We start from the raw sequence: 19,024 nt of genomic DNA, 5'->3' as shown, positions 1-19,024 counted from the left end.
CTAGAGCCATCAGCTTAAACAGCGGTGCGGAATATTTGGCTGGACTTTGGCGTGACGCCCTATTGTTTGGCCTTTTGTGGCATCGAAGCTCACCTGGAAAGAAGACGTCAAGCTATTGATGTCCATCTTGGCCTTGGGCTTCTCAAGACTCCGCTGTCAAGTATGGGGGCCCCCGGTGGCGAGTAGACCCATTGACGGGTGAGTTCTTATATGCATACACTTTTGACGCCTCAATTACCGCTGCTGAAGTGGAGCTCGATCATCGCAATCCATTTGGCGCCGTAACTGGAGGGATTTTGAAGCTATATATGGTCGTCTCATGTGCCGCGGCACAGTAATGCGAGACACCAGAGGCCATGACTTGATACTTTGGGATCATTTGCGCCCGTTCACGGCCCTCGTCCAGATGGATGATGATGATCTAATCACTAAAGGCGAATATTCACGATAATCTAATGGCTCAGGCCACGCGCTATCCTTGGCCTAGAAAGATGTCTGCAATTTCAGGGCAACTAGAAAGCAAAAACGTTATGGTTGACTGTGTAGCCCATCTTTTGGCCAGGATGAGGTCAATTTCTTCATTTACACACTGCCTTGAATAGATGGCAGCATTCTGATCGGCAAAAGACAGCACGGGATATTGCTCCCATTCTGGTGATGCCGGATCTTCCCGAGACTAGATGGCTGGTGCCGCATTCAGGTGAAACATAGTGTTGCTTAGCTAATATGCAATGTGCCAATCCTCTGCACTAGGTATCCGAGATGATCTGAGAAAAACTAGAAACTTTACACCACTGGTACAGCTACTGTAAAGTCCATACTAACTTGGTATCGATATTTATAGTATCAAAGCTCGCTTTCGCTTCTCCCAACAATCTACTTTACTAACTAAGCGGAGCTAACAAGTCTGGCTGGTTAGGCCAAGTACTATGTGTATGCTATCAGGCATCCATTCTTACTTCAATTCCTCATATTAGTCGCAAATATCGGCTGCTGAATAATTCAATGAGGGGCAACCCCGCAGTGTAGCATCCGCAGAGATGCAGCCATGTTTCAACTCTGCCGATAACAAAGAGAAAATCCTAGGATGAGGGTGTGAACAAGCTGCTGATAGGAAGTCCAATTGGGTAGGTGGTAGACACCAGTTTCTTACGATTTGCTAACCAGGTTGACATCATCTTGTTAGCAACCACTATCTGGGGGTACGGTATATGCACATCATCCAACATACATGAAGCTGCATTGCACACATATCGTCTTTATCACAAGACTGTTGGACCTCGGGCAGATTCAGGCCCCTGTCGTTGACCACCCGGTAGTCCCGGCACTCTAACGACATCCAATCTTCTGAGCACGGCCTGATTCGCTCGATATAATTCGAAGAGCCTTGATCCTGCTAGCATTTAGAGCACGCAAGGCACGCTACTCTAAGCGTCATTCTCGATCCTGGCACGGGCAGGCCAATGAGTCTTCCAAGACACTACCGGGCGGCCCTGCACGCCATTAGCCCCGATCAGACCCCGATCTCTGCAAGACATATCCAGCCGCATCTGGCAATGATTCCTAAGACAATCGGCCCTCCTTACCATCGAAACCGCATTTCGGGCTCTAAATTAGTGTAGATACGAGTAGACATTACTTATCAAAGGCTCATTGCTGCTAGTCAACCTACTTAGACTGCCGAGACTGCCTGAATTAAACAAGGTGTGTCGCTATATATATCGCCTAACGCGCCCCATCTCTTTCCGATTGTCAAGCCCCCCTAAACTAATTGTATCCATCTCTTAGACTTCGGCTAGCGCCTATCTGTCAGGCCAAGTATACTTATCTTTGGGTCTGCCGCTCGCCCTTCTCCCCGTCTCTGGTCGACTTGGCTCACGCCCAAGCAAGCCCTCCTGTGATAAAAGGAATAACGCGTGACAACCACCGAGAGATTCTTTCCTCTACAACACGGTTTTTCAATTGGGGATCCTGGATGACAATGAACCCTTGAGTTACGCTGCGCCGGTCGATCAGGGCCGAAAATCATGAGCTTCCCGCCTCCTTCATCCGACTGCCCCGCTGTACATGGTCGTCACCAAGCCAGGTTGCCTTCGCTGCCTTAAACTTTACCAATTCCGCCTGCGCAGCTAGAACCATACACATCTTAACATGGTCGAACACCACCCTGTCCACAATAGCGAGGTTTATCTATTAGGATTAGCCCCTCGCCCTTCGGTGCCACCACCGTCCCCGCCATCGCCTCTGACACCCACAGATGCTGGCTCCAGCACGCCTATCGAGCATCTCTGTCTAGAAGCAACCACAGGGCCATCCGCAGATGTTGTCGAAGAGGCAAGCTCGGTTGCGGGACGGCGTCTCGCGGGTGCTATCCATGTTCTGAACACCGAGGCGACAGCTCTTCGGAGCTTGACCCAGCTGTACAAGGTCGATGCCACAGCAGCAGAAGGTTTCAATGCAGCCGTGGACGCCATCCTCCGACAGTGCCATGAGAAGGGGAAGCTGGTCGTTACGGGGGTGGGTAAATCCGGACTCATCGGGAGGAAGATCGTAGCGACGTTCAATAGTCTGGGATTACACTCGACATTCCTGCATCCGACAGAGGCACTACACGGGGATTTGGGTAAGGTAGGTGCCCACGATGTCATTCTTTTCATCACTTTCTCCGGAAAGACCTCAGAGCTGTTGACACTGCTCCCCCACGTCGACGCGAGCTTGCCCGTCATCGTCCTCACCGCACACTCGCAACCCACCGATTGCGAGCTCATTCGTCACCGACCCGGCGCCATCCTTCTGCCTGCAACGATCCACGAGTCTGAGACCGTCTCCTTCGGCATATCGGCCCCGACGACTTCTACCACCGTTGCCCTCGCGGTCGGCGACGCCCTGGGCATCGTCGTATCGCAGGAGCTGCACGCGAGCGTGTCCTCCGTCTTCGCGCGCAATCATCCCGGCGGCGCTATCGGAGCCGCATTCAAAGGCGAGAGCAAGAAACCTGGAAGAATGCGCGATCTGGCTGTCCCCTTCGAACAAATCACCTCTGTCTCTGGGGCCCCAACCGAGCGCTGTGGCGCCGACGTTCTGAAAGCAGGCTACGAGTCGCCGTCAGGATGGGTCAGCGTCGGCGAAGCCCTCGCTTGTCCCGTGCGCATCCGCCGTTTAAGCACCGAGCTTATGATGCATGCATTACCTGAAATCCCGGACCTGCTCGTCCCGAGGAGCGAGTGGATCAACATCAGTGCCGACACGCGGATTGCCCAAGCTGTGCGGTGGATCCAGGATCTTCTCGTGGCCCCTGAGCTCAGCGAGACTGCTTGCGGCGAGGACTCTATACTCGCTGTTGTAGATACTAGAGGTGAAGTCATTGGCGTTCTGGAAGCTGGGGCATTATTACGGTGGTGCGAATCATGACCATAATCCCCATAATCATCATCATCACTGGCACATATCTATCTTGGATTTGGAACGGTTCGGAAGAAAGGGAAGAGTTATGCATAGATGGAAATGGCGTCTGATTATTTTTGGGTTGGTCCACGGATTGTCGGAGAACGAGATTGAGTCTCGCGTGAATGGCTGCATGAAATGAATATATATTTATGTGTCGCGAAGCTAGGCGACTTGGTGAACATATACCGGGAATAGACAGGTCTGTTTCTTTGGCGGCGCCTGGCGGCCAATTTCATTCACCTTGTGTACATCTAGGCATTTCTATTATCATGTGGCTGTCTACTGAATTAGGCACTCGATTTTCCGGACCATATCTCTCACCGTTTACCTGATCATACATGAATGAGAGTATTACGCGATCACAGCCTCAATATAATTTTTAACAGAAAGGCACGACCCGTCATGGGATTCGGCTGTCTATCGACCGAGAGACAGCTGCTGTATCGATTGAACCAAGGAATATATATATCAGATGATGATACAAGATGTCTAACACCTTCTCCTGAATGCAGTCCTGAAATAGCTAATATGCCATGTCGCCGAAACGCCCCATGAAACCAAATGCAAGTCCGCTGGAAGAAGAGAACCTTTAAATCAAGAAAAAGTGATTAAATCCGCCCATTATTACCCTCCTCTCTCTCGTCCCCTGCTGTCCCTACTCTTTGTGTTCATAACTCAGAGCAGAAGTAATTGTCTACACGGCATTCGGGCCGGTAAACTTATTCAACCTATCCAACTTCGCAGCGTGCTTGGGCGCGACGATAGGCGCAACCTTGCTGGCGACGGAGACGACCTTGGACGCACTGCCCAGCTTAGCGCCCATGCCGGACTCCTCGAGCTTATCCCCGACCTTGTTCTCGATCTGCTCGAGCTTATGGTCGATCTTCTCGTCGACTTTCCGCGAGACGAAGGTCCGGAAGCACCCGTAGCCGCCCGTCGCGAGCCAGAACAGAGCATTGATCAGGTCGATCCAGACGGCGGCGCGCATGACGCTCACGCGCGTGTTCTCGTACCACTTGTGCTCGTCGTCGTCGGGCATGCGCAGGAAGATGACGGCGAAGGTCCCGAAGGCGGCGATCCACAGGATGAATAAGGTGAAGTCCCATGCGAATAGACGCGCCGTCTTGAAGAAGGGCTGCGGAACGGCGAAGGCGACGGCCGTGACGGCGCTGAGGGAGGACACGAATAGCGCGTAGACCCATTGCACGGCTTGCGAGCGGTCGTGGCTGTGGTCGGAGCTCACGCGCGAGCCGTACAGGCCTACGACGATGAGGGCGAAGATCAGCTGGAGACCGCGGCCGACGAGACGCATCCATGTCTCGTAGATGTAGATGGGCTTTGTTATGGCGCCCTTGCCGAACTTGGTGGCTAATGACTTGATAGGCATGATTGATGTTGTGCGATGGGTATGTTGGCGATTAGATGATGAACGATGGAGATCTTATCAAACGAAAGAAAGACGCGAAGAAGTGAAATGAATGTGTATCGGTCGATTACTCAATGTATAAGTGAGCGAAGTTCAAGTCTATTGAATCAACGGTGACAACCAGTGTCGAAGAAGCTGAACTGATGGTTTGAATTCTACGATAGAAACGGAATCAAGAGAAGGTCTAAAGAGAGAATGAGAAAGACTGAATGAGATGATGATAGAAGATGGAACTGTCTACGGGCTGTTTCATTGATATTTGAACCACGAAGACAATGAGCGAAACGATTGGGTGTGGTCGAATGTGGTCCAGGTCAACCAAGGTCAGGGCCAAAATTAGGTCAGACAAGCGCCCAATCTCTGGCTAGACAAGGGCTCATTACACAAGCCGGGTATGCTCTGTAATACCGCTGTCCAAAGAAGCGACAAAGACCAGCGACAGCTATGCCTTGTCTTGTTCCGCGCCGACCGTGACCAAAGGAGCGTGGATGAAAGGGTTCAAGGGCGCCGTGAAATGAGGCTCTCACAGCCAAGCAATGGAAAGCCGCCCAGGGATGTGGGGCGGTGTTGTAGACGCCGGACGTGCGACGCGGATGACTGGCTGGCGAGGCTCCATCGCTGAGACGGCGGGCGCTAAGCACGCTAACGGTCGCGCGGGTTCGGGCGTGTTTAGTGGTGGTGTGGTCGCGCCTGTCAGGGCATTGTAGCGCTGGCTCCACTGTTGTAGCCGCTGAGACCAGTTTCAGGCATTTTGCGTGCCGTTCTCCGTTCTACGATCTTCGCGACAGTACACCAGACTGACTGCCAGACTTTACCTCTGACTTCATTTATATATATATATTATAATTGTTCAATGGTAATGCAAGAGACTTGAAATCATCTCTTTTGACTAGCTAATTAGTATAGGATAGATTTAGTCCTTGTCCTGGTCCGGGGTCTTCAATGTTAGCTCACAGACACTAGTAATAGTGTTGGAATCAAGGCATCATGAAGGCCTGGCTAAGATATATTCAGGATTCAATTAGTATGAAAAAGTCTTCAGAAACTAAACGAAACATGAGTATATTATTGAAGAGTATAAATGTCGGTGAGCTATTCTGCCAGAGTGTATTACAATGTGTTAGGGTCTCTCACGTATCGAATTAAGTATATCCCCTTTCATTACATATATGATTGGTAATACATTTCGTAGAAATCATATCAACCATCCTAGTTTCAAAGCCTTTTCTCATCTGAGAATTCGGCTCCTACTTTCATGCGTGCTTTGGTATAGATCAAGTAGAAAGAGGCAACTTGACATTTCTCGGATGTCTTGGCAGGAAATACGAATATATAGGTTTCACTTCTTATCATATTAACTACGAAATTAGTTGTGTTTGTCCTTCATTACCCAGGGATGAACAACCTTGACGAACAGTCCACATAACATAACATTATGCCCTAAAGCCCTCGTAACAGGACATCCATGTATCGCCCTCCCTTTTATGTAGGTAACTGCCTCCACCTCCTTGCCTCTTCAGCTATCACCAGCTGGCATTGGTGCGCACATCTTCTTGCGAGCAGGTTAGATGTGACTACGTGTCACAAGGCTACAAGGCTGTAAGGTAAAAAAGAAGCTCTTCCTGTATATAACTTCAACTTTGCCCGCAAGAAGGTTGGGGGGTCTTTGCGCAACAGTAGAAGTCATTAGCTAGCGTATCCTCTCCTGAAACTACGCAAGATATATATAAAACAGCCTTCTCATAATAACAGGCTGAACACTGTTCGCAGCCAATGGTCATTATGTTGTTTGTCACCTCAAGGCATGCAATAAGTAAGGTTGACGTGAAGGGCGAAAGAATGTATGATCAAACACCTCGTGGTTGGCTGTTCGGGTAGCTGAAAAGAAATAAGATAACCTCTTGCTTGGATAATCCCAGTATACTTCCCAATGCATGTAGACCGCTGGAAACTCATTTGTTGCCACCTATTCCTTTACTCCTTGCTAGGTTTCCTGAGGGAGGCGATTTTTCAGCCAGACTTTCACTGCCGTATGAAGCTCACAGGGCTTCAAGAAAGGGAGCGGATTTTGATCTCTTAAATATATATCTTTGATGCTCTTTGTTCGTCGAATCTCTAGCCCTCGCCTTCGGAATTCTCCTTCGATATCACATTGACTTCTACTCACACTTCCGCTCGCTCCAGAAAGATTTCATCATGTCTCTGCCAATACCTGATGAAGTATATGAAGTAGATGATGTCGATATTATGCCCCCGATAAAGCCTTTTTGCGATAACGACCCGTTCGATGGTACAAAGCAGAATATTCCTTCTCATTTTCATGGTATTCTAAACAAATTTCTGCATGACAACATCCAAACGAAGATCACAGGCCACACGATGATAATCAGCCAACCTGGCTATAATTTACAACTGACATCCAGATACTTTGAAGTTAATGAAAAATCCTGGATGTTGGAGGCACTCAAGCCACGACGTGATGGCTCAGCGTACAAATTCCTCTTCCTAGCACACCATATCATACTAAACTTCGCGACTAACGATCCATACCTTTCTAAATGGGACGATATTGCCAGAAAATTGAAGACGAATGTTTTTGCTCCCCTCTCCATGAGCGACGTCGGTTTGGAGATCGTTGGCCCCTCTCCTCGCAGATGCCATAGGATCTACCCGCCCACGATAGAGGGGCTCGAACTCCGATATCTCTTTGCGAGCGAAAGCCCCAACGACCCTATTCCACTGGGCTTTGAGGGAAATTCAGAAAATCGGGACGACCTTAAAGAGATTTCCAGATTGAATGAAAAGATGAAGCAACATGCGTATGGAAGGATTGAAATCCCGGACGAATGGACGGAAAATTATCCGACGTCGCGACACAAAGGCAAAGAGAAAGCTCCTGCTTCGTCCTCATAACTATCTCCGCTATTCAGACGCAATTGGAAAGACGTATCTTTGAGGGAAGTCGTCGAAGATGATGATGCCTAGTGCTCAGAGCAATAGCAATTGCCATGGCCAAGATGTCACACGGACAGGTCTACTAGGACTTCAGAAGCCGAACTTAACCGATGCCACCCCTAGCGAAGAGTGAGGCTATAAGCGATTGGATAAGGTCATTCCGTTAGCTGCAAAAAGATACCAACAGATAAAGCATGAGTGCCCAACGGGCAAGGGAGTTATAAATTATATAAAACTTAAATAGATATAAATTGCCCAAAAATCTCTCTTTAAAGAAAAGGAAAGAAATTAAAGCTCTAAAGACTTTTAATATCTCTTTGTTGGCATATATAGCAGTACTACTAGGTATTTGAATACCCGGTGCATCGGTTTTTACTCATACTCTTTAAACGATCGCTTGATCTGTAATCTGCATAAGCCCCGTATATAGCCCGGAACAGTTAACTCGATTAGCTAACAAAGCCCTTTATAAGTGCATATGATTTTCAGATTTTGCTATGTAGAGGTTACTCTGTTAATACCTGCTACAACGCTTGATAAGCTCTTCCGTCCGCGATCCAATTATTCATTATTACAAGTTGGAAACACCTCGAACCAATACCCTGTACTACCACGTCGTTGGCAATCTGCAGCTCGAACCAACGCTGTACGGCATGGTCCGTGCGGAAAAAGAATTTTGAACACAACAACAAAAACAGAAAGCAAATACTCAATTTCGGCCTCTAGTGTACCGTTAGCTACATCGCATTACATCCCTCTCGCTTCTTTATAACTATGCCAAGGATGACTTCGGAGCCGCAGCTTTCTGGACGAAGAATCCAAGTTATTGGAGTCACCGGAGCGGGAAAGGTACGTCCACTTATACCCCGTATAGAATATCATGTCACTGTATCTACTCGTCTAATGCTGCATCCTGACGCTAGAGTACTTTCGCACGGCGACTAGGCAAGCAGCTTTCGATACCAGTATTAGAACTGGACTCTCTTTTCCACCAGTCCAGAGCCGGTGGCGCCCTGTCGGAAGACGACGCCCGACGTACCGTGCAGGCTCTCGTCGAGTCAAACGACGAGTGGATTCTCGACGGCAAGTACGTTGTTGTAGCCCCCGTAAGGAGGAATTAATGCTCAGTTAAGGCACAGTCATTGGGTTCAGTTGAAGGACGTATCCTACAGTATAGCGACAGACATCTTATGTGAGAAAATAACCACATGGTATGAGCGACTGTTCATCTGCTGATTTGGTATTACCCTATTTGCTTAGGGATTGATACGCCACTGCCATTGACTCTATGGCGTGTAATTACGCGCACCATCTGGGGTAATTGCCCTTCCCCCCCCGGCGCGCTTCTCACTATTTCAGCAAAGGTTCGCTGATGACCAATTTCGTGCTGACCGTTGATTGCAGAAGTGCTGACCATCCCCGGTGTTCTGCGAAGGGAGCTCTCGGGCAATAGCTTGATCGCAATGTCCCTCAGAGTCCGAGCGAAGAAACACGCGAACTGGAGCAAGCGCGTCGGGGCGGATCCCAGGTGGAAACGCCTAAGCGGCTGGTATGGTCGTGAAAGCTTCCTGGCAAGAGTGAGAGATTCGCTTAGAACACTCTAGGATCTCAACGACCTATGATACATGCAATAGGGCGGGTGGTATACTCATTTGCAAGTCAATACAGGGAATCATAAACAACTTTAAGACGTAGAAGAAGCTCACCTGAAAGCACTCATCGAACTTCCTAGTCCATATCAGCAACGAAACACAACACGAAAAGATGATCTGCAGACAGATTCAACAAATCGATTCGTCGCAATTGAAAAGGCGTATCTTTGAGGGAAGTCGTCGAAGATGATGATGCCTAGTGCTCAGAGCAATAGCAATCGCCATGGCAAGAGTCGTCAAAAGTGATAGTGAGAGAAGTATGGAGCATTGGATGATATGGTGCAGGGAGACACTATATTCTCAACACGAAATGGTTGAGTGAGGGATAATGGTATCATCTACAAAGGCTAATGATACGGCATGAAAGAGCCTTGTTATGGTGGGAAGTACGGACACTTTCGGCACTAGAGATTTCACCCCTGGGTATCACTGCCTAGAGACCTCTTACATTTCTACTAGGTAGCTTATCTGAGAAAAGTGCCATCAAACTATTTTGGAATCTGGTGCTCTTTTTTTATACAATTCATTGTCTTTGCTGAGTATAGATAGTCCTGTAGAGGCTTCAGGAAATAAGGAGCTCCTACATACATCACACGCTAAAACCTCTTATCACGGGTTGGGAATCACTGCATTCATGTCTAGGAAGTATAAGCTGTCCATGAGTTCATGAGTGGCCTATGCAGCTCTAATTATATGCTACGCACGCGTACAGAGCAGTTGCAGGCGATCAAGTGCACAGTATCTCTGTTGGGTGACACAATGAGTTTCTGCGATTTGACAACAGTAATTTTTGGTCAATTCAAAGGGTATCTTTAACATCTCATATGTTCGGAAAGGTGAATTTTGCAACATCTTTACGTAATACTCATATGTGTTGCAGACAGATAAAGTCCAGGAAAAATGCTACAATCATCCCTTTTGTGCTGTTATTACATGATAACTGTAGCTATGAGGTTACTGCATTACAATCATTGTTGGACGAAGGTTTGAAGCCTTCGTGCCTAGGCTAGGGCTAAATCCAGCGAGTCTAAGCAAAAACCCTGCCTCACGACCACCCCCCATCACGACCAGGGCCCTAAGCACCCTAAAACGCGCTTTAACTCCCAACTACCTAATTAAACACTATTTAATAACATAACCGCGTTTAAGTCTTACAATAACTTTTTACCCTTATTTTATTTAAAATTAACTCCTCTTTATCATTATATCTTTTAATTTTAAAAATTATTATACTATGGCTACTATTTATATAGTTTAACTTAAAACCCTAATTTAAGCAGCAATATATATTTAAAGCATTAATAAATCGTACCTATATCGTTAGCTTTAAAGTATTCCTATTAAAAAATAAACCTATATTAACCTTTAAGCTTTATTAACCTATTATAAATATTAATTAATAAATTAAACAATAAAGCAGGTTAGGCTAAGCTTTATACCTTTACTTTTTAAGTTTAAACTTATAATTAAATATATATTAACTGCTTTAAATAATAATAAAAGCTTTAAAAAAATAATATATATATTTTTTAACTTAAAATAATAAGGTTAAATTAGTTAAATTATAATTTATTAATTATATATATATTAATAATATAATAATAATTAATATTAACCTTTTTTTTAATTATTTTAAAACTTTAAAAATTATAAATATTTTTTTAACTACTTTTATAATATTAATAAAATAAATATAAATTAAAGCATTAATAATAATTATTAAATAATTATTAACTTTATTTTATATTAAACTTTTAAAAAAGTTATTAAAAAAGGTAAATAAATTATTATTTTTAAAGCTATTAATATTATTAATAATACTTTACTATTATTAATAATTTAAAAAGATATATAAATATAAAGTTAATAATTTTTAAATTAAAATTAAAATTTATTTAAAAATTAACGCTTTAAATATTTATTTAATAAGTAAACTAATAATTTTATAGCATTAAAATAATTATAAAACCTTTTTATACCTTATATTTAAAGCTATTATAATAATATATAATATATATTAATATATAATAACTATAAATTAAATATTAATAATAAATTTCTTTAAACTTACTTTTTAAATAAAATTTAACTTTTATTTTATAAACCTTATTATAATTATATATTATAACTATTAAATGTTAAAATTTTTAATTTATTAAAGAAAAAGCTAAAAAATAAGCTATAAAAAATACCTATAAGCTATTTAAATATAAAGCCTTTAAAAAAATATATTAATAATATATAAAGCTATATATAAAAATATAATAAAGTTAAATATATTAAAAAAAGTATAAAAAATAGTTAAAATATATTTAAAAAATTAATAGGTACTGCTATTTTTAAAATATATAATATTTAAAAAGAAAAGTATTATAAAAGTAATAATATTAATATTTATAGTTAAAAAATAATTTATTATACCTAATTTATTAAAAATAGCTTTAAAAATTATAATTAAAATACCCTTTAAAAGTTAATAATTATAAGCTAATATATAGAAATTAACTTAAACCTTCCCTTTATTTAATAATCTATTATAAAGGCTATTTTTTATAAAAGTTAATAAAGCTTTTAATAAAAAGGCTAAAATTATTATATTTTTATAAGTAAAGATTAAAGTATTAAAAGTTAAACTTTAAAAAAACATTAAAGTTAAATAAAAATTAATTAAAATAGGTCCTAATAATAACTTTATCCATATAATATATATATAAAAAGCAAAATGTAAATTATATAATTGTTTAATATATATTAATAAAGTTATTAATTAATACGTTCCAAAACGTAAAGATACTAATATAAAAAAGGTTATTAAGGTTAAAAATAATAAATCTAATTAAAAACACCAAAAAAGCATCGCAAATAACGTATTCGTTAAGAAAATCGCTTTAAAAGTTAGGTAATTAATAGGCAGGGGGGGTGGTCGTGAGGCAGGGTTTTTGCTTATTTGTCTGCAGCCATATTGATATGAATTTAGGTATAGATGTTTTTGAAGCATTTTGAAGAGGATTACGTGTTGAAGGGACGCTTGTTGTCACATGGGAGGATAACGTGACCAAGAGCGTGTTGTTTAGTTGTACCTCGGGACACGACGTGGTCGTCTCTGTAATACCGTATAGCTCTTATTTTAAGCCACTTATGGTCGTATGGTCGGGTCTGTCAACGGGAAGAAAGGGATTACACATATTTATTTAAAGTCTACCATCTTTTTCTCCCAATTTCACGATCTCTCTTCTACAAACTAACTCTCGACATATATGAACTCAACTTGTTGTCTTAAAATCAGAATCATAATCACTGTTGTTAGAAAACAAAATACCGCTACTTGCACAGTTATGAAGCCGGGCTTACCATCTTCTCAAACATGAATCATTACCCTCCAGGGCCGCCTAGGCCGTTTATACCCTTTTCTCAAACAAGCACGCTGCCGGTTATGAACGCCTTTACCTGGCCCCTTCCTGAGGAAATCCGGAATCAAATCCGAGAAGTTGTATGGGATTCTCTTTTTCATGGTACCGATGTAAAGAGGGATGAAATGGGGGATCGGGTCACTTTCAGCGCTGGCTTCATTAGTTTCGACGAGAAGTTACGCCCTCACCTGGTTTTCCCTGCATTCTGGACGCCCGAGACGCCCACTTACCCGCTGATTTCTATTCGCCCTGTTCCTGTTGAATCTCGTGATTGGGATCGTTGCTGCGGAGAGATTAGGGCTGCCATCCCCGGAGACATAGATAGGCAGCTTGCCTGTATATTGCTCGGCAACGGCGATCATAGCCACCTCCAAGGCCCTGAGTATATTAAATCTGGGGACAGGATGGTTCGAATGGGCAGGAACCCAGATATTGAAGGCCTTTTATACACGAGGACGCGCTTGCTAGATGAGTGGCACCCACCGATGACACCTCTGCAATATTTCTGGCTTCATCGTGTGAAACCTGTCATCTTTGGAATGTGGCATGCAGGACTGATGTCGCAGCATGCGATCCTTGATTACCTTCATAAGAATTGAGCCTCCCTTCCGGGGATCGCTTCTTTTTATGAGAACTGCAACTACTGTATGATGATGGTTATTGCTGAGCCTTCGTGCAGAGGCTAAAGCTATATGCAGAGAGTATCTTTTCGTCACCCAGGGATCGTGACAACTATGTATGAGTTAATATTAATAGTACCACTTGAGCCTTTTCAACACTGAGCTCAATTATTGCAGGTAGAGGCGTAGCAGGCTGCTGAATACAAATAAGATCGCAATGGGCAGGAATGTACGAGACACGGACAAAGCAAAATTGACAGATCTTGAAACAGGCCGCCACACTACAAGAGAAGATTGAGCAGTTGAGCAACTACAGTTAGAGTAAGAGATGAGGAACTGAGGAGGCCTAATGCTCTTCTAGGAGCGTTTAGATTAGAATGCTTTATGGCTGCGTTCCTGTTGTAAACTAGTTAAAGTAGTCGAATATCTTGCCCCAAACGGCATACTATCCTTGTACGATACTTTTAGCAAGTAGTTTCTGAATCACAAATCAAAGGGCTGTGCCATTTGCATGATAGCGTACCAGTTGTTTCTCTGCGGGCCATCTGCACAGCCAGGCCAAGAATGCAGCCTTACCAACATTAAAAACACGTGCAGTTCATCATCAGTAATTCGAGGGCTTACGTATTGAAACGAAATTTGATTGGCTTTCGTCCAAAGGGATATGCGGTGTGACTGCCCAACATTATCGCATAAATAGGTGAATTGAATGCTCCAGCACTGAGCTTGGTCCGAATTTTCGTGATCCATTTTCCCTTATCTCCCAGCGCTGTTCTTCCTGAGGAATCTCATTTTGGAAGCGCCACATCCTGGCGCGTATTGAGTTCAGAATCTCAGCAGTGGCAGTCGTTCTGAAAATCGATTACTTTGCATGTGAGCCTTATTCGGTGTGAGGTTGAGTCTTGTATTTGGTCACAATGTTGGTCTCCGACTTTGTCTTCACTTTGGTGAAGTATGCTGTTCTAATTCTTATCCCATATGTAAGTAAAATACTTCTGGCGAATAAGTGCTTGTCGTTGACTTTAGGTCAACAGTTCACCCTTTTATTAGGGTACCGCCTTTTCCTTCACCCCCTCCGCACTTATCCAGGTCCTCTCCTGGCGAAGATATCAGACTTATACGCCGGCTTCTACGCATTGGGAATGAGACTTCACTTGGTGACCTACTTTGATCTCAAGAAATACGGTGAGTACCTGCATTGCTTGTCACGTCGCTCTGTGCTGATGAGCCTACGTGCAGGTCCTGTTATAAGACACGGCCCCAACAAACTAGTATTTAGTTCACCAAAAGCCCTACAAGGTAATTTGGTACCTTCTATGCGTAAGATGAAACATGCTTACATCTCAAGATATTTACAACAACGAGAGAGTTACCAAGTCACATGTCTATGAACTTACAATAACATCGGGCAAGCCGAGCATTTTCAATGCTCTTGACAAACAGAAACATAGACAGAAGCGCAAACTTATTGGACAAGCTATCACTGACAAGGCAATGCGGTCTTTCGAGCCAACCATGCTGGAGCAGATTGACATCTTCATCAAACAGGTGCTGCTCGCATCGGAAGAATCGAAGCCTGTCAATATAACAGATTTCACGAAACGGCTTGGCGCTGATATTGTAGGCCATCTTGCTTTCGGTTACGATTTGAACATGCAGACAGATTCAACAAATCGATTCGTCCTCCAGGGGCTTGCTGTTGGCTCATACCAGAACAACAGCTTTATGCAGTTCCCTATGCTAAAACATCTACGACTCCAGAACCTCTTGACTATTGTCGGCTACAAAGCGCGTATGAAGTATAAGAACCTCCTGCAACAGATGATTACTCATCGCCTTTCTCAAGAAAAACACGCCAGGAATGATCTATATTCTTTCGTGGTCGACCATCTGGATGATCCTGCAGTTGGCGTCACAACTAGCGAGTTATGGTCGGAGGCCTTGTTTTTCTTCCCTGCAGGTAATCAGCATTCTAAAGTTCATCTTTCTGGTTGTGTAATCACTTTCTTTTTTCCCTTGACACTTCTTATTAACATATCGCTGCTTCGAGACGCAAGGATAGGCTGACCTAGAATTCCAGGCGGGGACACCACCACACCACCACAACTGCAATGAGTGCACTTTTCTTCTACCTAGCACAGTATCGCGACGTGTATGAGAAGCTAGCGACAGAAATACGCCAAACGTTTGAAAGCGAGGCTAGTATTCGAACTGGCCCGCAGTTGGCAGGCTGCAGGTATCTACGAGTATGTATTGATGAAGCGCTGCGCATGTCACCCCCTGTAAGTGGAACGCTCTGGAGAGAGCTGTACTCAAATGAATCGGGTAAAGGCCCATTCATCGTAGATGGTCATGTGATACCTCCCGGTACGCAAGTCGGTGTCAGTATTTATGCTCTTCATCATGACGAGGAATACTTTGACGATCCATTCACATTTCGCCCAGACCGCTGGCTCACTGAAGATGGAGCCACGCTTAGTTGCATGAGTTCGGCATTCAGTCCATTTTCTATTGGAGGGCAAGGATGTGCCGGTAAGGCCATGGCATATTTAGAAGCAAGCCTAGTAACAGCAAAAACATTATGGCGCTTCGACTTCACACTCGCCCCGGGGAAGACAGGCCATGTAAGCATAGGAGCTGCTAGAAAAGAGGCGGGAAGAGATCAGCCAAAGGAGTTTCAACTATATGATAATTTTCGTTCGAGCCACGACGGGCCCAACTTGATCTTCAGGGAAAGAAGCCTTTAAGTAAGACACTGTTCGATTAGGAAAGACTACGAAGTATTGTGCGCAGTTGAAGATTCGTATCAGAATAGCTGATTACCGAACACTAAGTCCAGCCCTGTCAGTAACTTGAATGTTCTGTAAAGCTTCACCAACTATGAAATCTAGATATATTCCAAATTTCCAATAATCTAGGTGAGTAGATAACGTAGAATATTTCATACATTGCATGCAAAACCCCCCATGGTGCTCTTGGGTGATCTTGTCGCGCATCCCTTGGCACAAACCTACTTGTAATGGGCTAGAGACACTCAATTTGAGGGCGCGTAGGGCGTGGAGGTCACGATCTACGCAAAATAGGATCTGAATAGGACCAATCTAGTAACTTGAACTGACTAGGTAACTACCTAGGTACTACTAAAGCCCTTCGGGCTGTCGAGCTGCCTAGAGAACTACCGGTACGGCCTAAATACATGGTGGGATAGGGGCCCGGCCAATCACGTGGCCTTGTTACGTAATGCTACTGATAAATCTTCATACGTCTTGGCTTTTGCCTCAGCCTCTTTCACTTCTGCCTCAACCTCTTTCACTTCTGCCGCAACCTCTTTCACTTCTGCTTCAGCCTCTTTCAGTTCTGCTTCAGCCTCTTTCACTTCTGTACCAAACTTTTTCACTTCTGTCTTAACCTCTTTTACTTCTGTTTCGGCCTCTTTTAGACGAATAAGAGCCTCCTGTGAGCTTGACAAGATCATCTTGCCGTCCATATCCCACATCTTCTGCTGGACCATCACGCGTCCCGCAGAGCCCCACGTGGTCTCCCGCTCAACGATGGCCCATTCATCGATTTTGGCGTCCGAGTCATGAAACGAGACATTATGAGTAAGGCTTGTGCATATGGTCACGTTTCTGGCTCCTTTTCCCACTGCCATCGGATTCGCGGCAAAAACGGGCCCGAAGAAGAACTCGTCCGACGCATACGCGAATGCGGCCAGGTGTGTGGTGCAGCTCTCGGTTGAAAGGGGTGAGGACCGGAAGTATCCCCGCACCCGGAACTCGGTGGGCCTCTCGCCCATCTCGACGGAATGGAGTTTCCACTCCAACGGTCGATCCTCAGCGCTTTGCTGCATGATGGGCGACGAACCATTGAGCATCGACGATTGTAATGCTTCTATGGCGTCTGGACCGATGTCTTCCGGGGGTCGGTCTAGCGCTGGTCTGGGCACCCTAAAATCGATGGTGTTGCTAATTGAACTAGTGACGATTCCTGAAATGTCCGTATAGACGCGAGCATTTGGGGAAGGATGGATAACATTGGTCACCCAACTCCCATCCGCCAAAGTTTTTTTAACACGGTAGGTGAACTTCTCATTCCCATTGGAAAGTGCCGAGATTGACGACTGGGGTTGTAATGCTTGTATTGCGTTTGGATCGATGTCTTCCGGGAGTTGGCCCAGCACTGGTTTGGGCACCCCATACTCTAAGGTGTTGCCAATCGAATCAGTGGCGCTCTGGAATGATACAATCGCCGTATAGACGCAGGTAGCACTTTGGGAAGCATTGACAACCCGGTTTAGGCGGTTTCTTCCCTCCCAAGTCCTTTCAACACGGTAGACGATCTTCTCATTCCCATTGGAAGGTGCCAAGAATGACGACTGGGATGAGTACGGGAGGAAAGTATCCGGCACCGTAGCACAAGCTGCTGACAAGGCTTGCGACACGAGAAACCCGCCAAACACAGGTCGGGAGTCTTGGTGAAGGGTCAAAGGGCTAAGCATCATGTTAGGATCTAACTCCGTTGTTGCCTTTTCCACTTACTGGGCGTTGGTGTAGACATCAGGACCAAGCTCCGGAGCAGGGATCACTGAGACGTGTGGCTCAATACGAGCTTGAGACGCCATTGTTCATGGAAATAATCAAATACCCGGCGACTAGGTAAAAACACTATTGTGGTCGTGAGCTCGAAGAGATACTTGAGGTGAGTGATCTTGGGGTGCTGGTATTGTCAAGAGGAGTACATGCAATCCCGTTAGATTGTTCAGTAGAAGGATAAATTACAGTACGCCATACGGCAGGATGAAGGGTCCTTTATACATTCCAGCATGTGGATTGTCAAGTATCACCGCCTTCCACTTCTTACAGGTATACTGCAGAGAAGGGAGGCAATCAGGGGTAAACGGAATCAAGGGAGGTGGAAGCAAACACCAGTTAGGTAACCTTGGAGCGGCATTCGCGGCGCAGCAACGTGGGCCGTACCGGCAAGCCAGCCGCTCGCCTACATCTCAATGACATGCTGTACAGAGTCTGGTGAGTAATAGGGGTAATTGAATAACTTGGATCATTCGATCGCAGGTGCCTGCCCCGCCAGGCATGAGAACTCTAGCCGCATAGTTTATTATATGTTTTCAAACATTTGCAGTACTATTCTATATTCCTATCGAGTTTACGGTCTTCTCCTGAATCAAGCCTGTGATCAAGTGATGTTAAGATAGTGCATTGTGAAACTGGAAGTCTGTCTCAAGGCATGTACTAGTTGCACACAATGCATAGCAAACACTCTCTTGTCAAATTACAGGCGTCCATTAAGTCTCATGGGAAGTTGTTTAGGGAGCCTACGACCCCTTACATAGCCATATCCATAGTTTGCCATTTGTGTTCAAACACATTCGGCCTTTGAGCATAACAAACCTTACCTTTTCCAAAACCTGATTTCCAAATTCTCAGCCAAAGAGGCGAGACGATGTAATGGGTTAGACTAACTAGTACTTTGTCACAGTACGTGACATCACATGTT

General features: G+C 44.5%; 7 protein-coding genes across 7 annotated transcripts; 5 read left to right on the top strand and 2 right to left on the bottom strand.

Moving 5' to 3' along the window:
* The first annotated feature begins 1,870 nt into the window (after positions 1-1,870).
* On the top strand, positions 1,871-3,600 carry F5B22DRAFT_24313 (SIS domain-containing protein). The gene has a single exon (XM_047969945.1). The coding sequence runs from the start codon at positions 2,152-2,154 to the stop codon at positions 3,409-3,411; it is 1,260 nt and encodes a 419-aa protein (XP_047836556.1). The 5' UTR covers positions 1,871-2,151; the 3' UTR covers positions 3,412-3,600.
* Positions 3,601-3,776: 176 nt separating this feature from the next.
* Positions 3,777-5,050, bottom strand: F5B22DRAFT_24352 (uncharacterized protein). The gene has a single exon (XM_047969949.1). It carries the CDS (start codon positions 4,832-4,834, stop codon positions 4,142-4,144), a length of 693 nt encoding a protein of 230 aa, XP_047836555.1. The 5' UTR covers positions 4,835-5,050; the 3' UTR covers positions 3,777-4,141.
* Positions 5,051-6,664: 1,614 nt separating this feature from the next.
* F5B22DRAFT_583894 (uncharacterized protein) lies at positions 6,665-8,100 on the top strand. The gene has a single exon (XM_047973395.1). The coding sequence runs from the start codon at positions 7,070-7,072 to the stop codon at positions 7,784-7,786; it is 717 nt and encodes a 238-aa protein (XP_047836554.1). The 5' UTR covers positions 6,665-7,069; the 3' UTR covers positions 7,787-8,100.
* Positions 8,101-8,611: 511 nt separating this feature from the next.
* On the top strand, positions 8,612-9,432 carry F5B22DRAFT_641134 (uncharacterized protein; the record flags this gene model as incomplete). Its single annotated transcript, XM_047977945.1, has 5 exons — positions 8,612-8,677; positions 8,752-8,915; positions 8,968-9,020; positions 9,089-9,145; positions 9,233-9,432. The coding sequence occupies 5 exons, from the start codon at positions 8,612-8,614 to the stop codon at positions 9,430-9,432; spliced, it is 540 nt and encodes a 179-aa protein (XP_047836553.1).
* Positions 9,433-12,654: 3,222 nt separating this feature from the next.
* F5B22DRAFT_583886 (uncharacterized protein) lies at positions 12,655-13,966 on the top strand. The gene has a single exon (XM_047973394.1). The coding sequence runs from the start codon at positions 12,845-12,847 to the stop codon at positions 13,487-13,489; it is 645 nt and encodes a 214-aa protein (XP_047836552.1). The 5' UTR covers positions 12,655-12,844; the 3' UTR covers positions 13,490-13,966.
* Positions 13,967-14,427: 461 nt separating this feature from the next.
* F5B22DRAFT_641132 (cytochrome P450) lies at positions 14,428-16,257 on the top strand (the record flags this gene model as incomplete). Its single annotated transcript, XM_047977944.1, has 5 exons — positions 14,428-14,490; positions 14,545-14,695; positions 14,750-14,809; positions 14,859-15,441; positions 15,591-16,257. 5 exons carry the CDS (start codon positions 14,428-14,430, stop codon positions 16,255-16,257), a joined length of 1,524 nt encoding a protein of 507 aa, XP_047836551.1.
* A 314-nt stretch (positions 16,258-16,571) lies between these two features.
* Positions 16,572-18,691, bottom strand: F5B22DRAFT_583882 (HotDog domain-containing protein). The gene has a single exon (XM_047973393.1). The coding sequence runs from the start codon at positions 18,009-18,011 to the stop codon at positions 16,731-16,733; it is 1,281 nt and encodes a 426-aa protein (XP_047836550.1). The 5' UTR covers positions 18,012-18,691; the 3' UTR covers positions 16,572-16,730.
* Between the last annotated feature and the right edge of the window lie 333 nt (positions 18,692-19,024).

The sequence above is a fragment of the Xylaria bambusicola genome, assembly GCF_022495145.1.
Source record: "Xylaria bambusicola strain CBS 139988 unplaced genomic scaffold F5B22scaffold_1, whole genome shotgun sequence".
NCBI lineage: Eukaryota > Fungi > Ascomycota > Sordariomycetes > Xylariales > Xylariaceae > Xylaria > Xylaria bambusicola.
The sequence above is the reverse complement of the archived record's forward strand: the minus strand, read 5'-3'. Positions and strand labels throughout refer to the sequence as shown.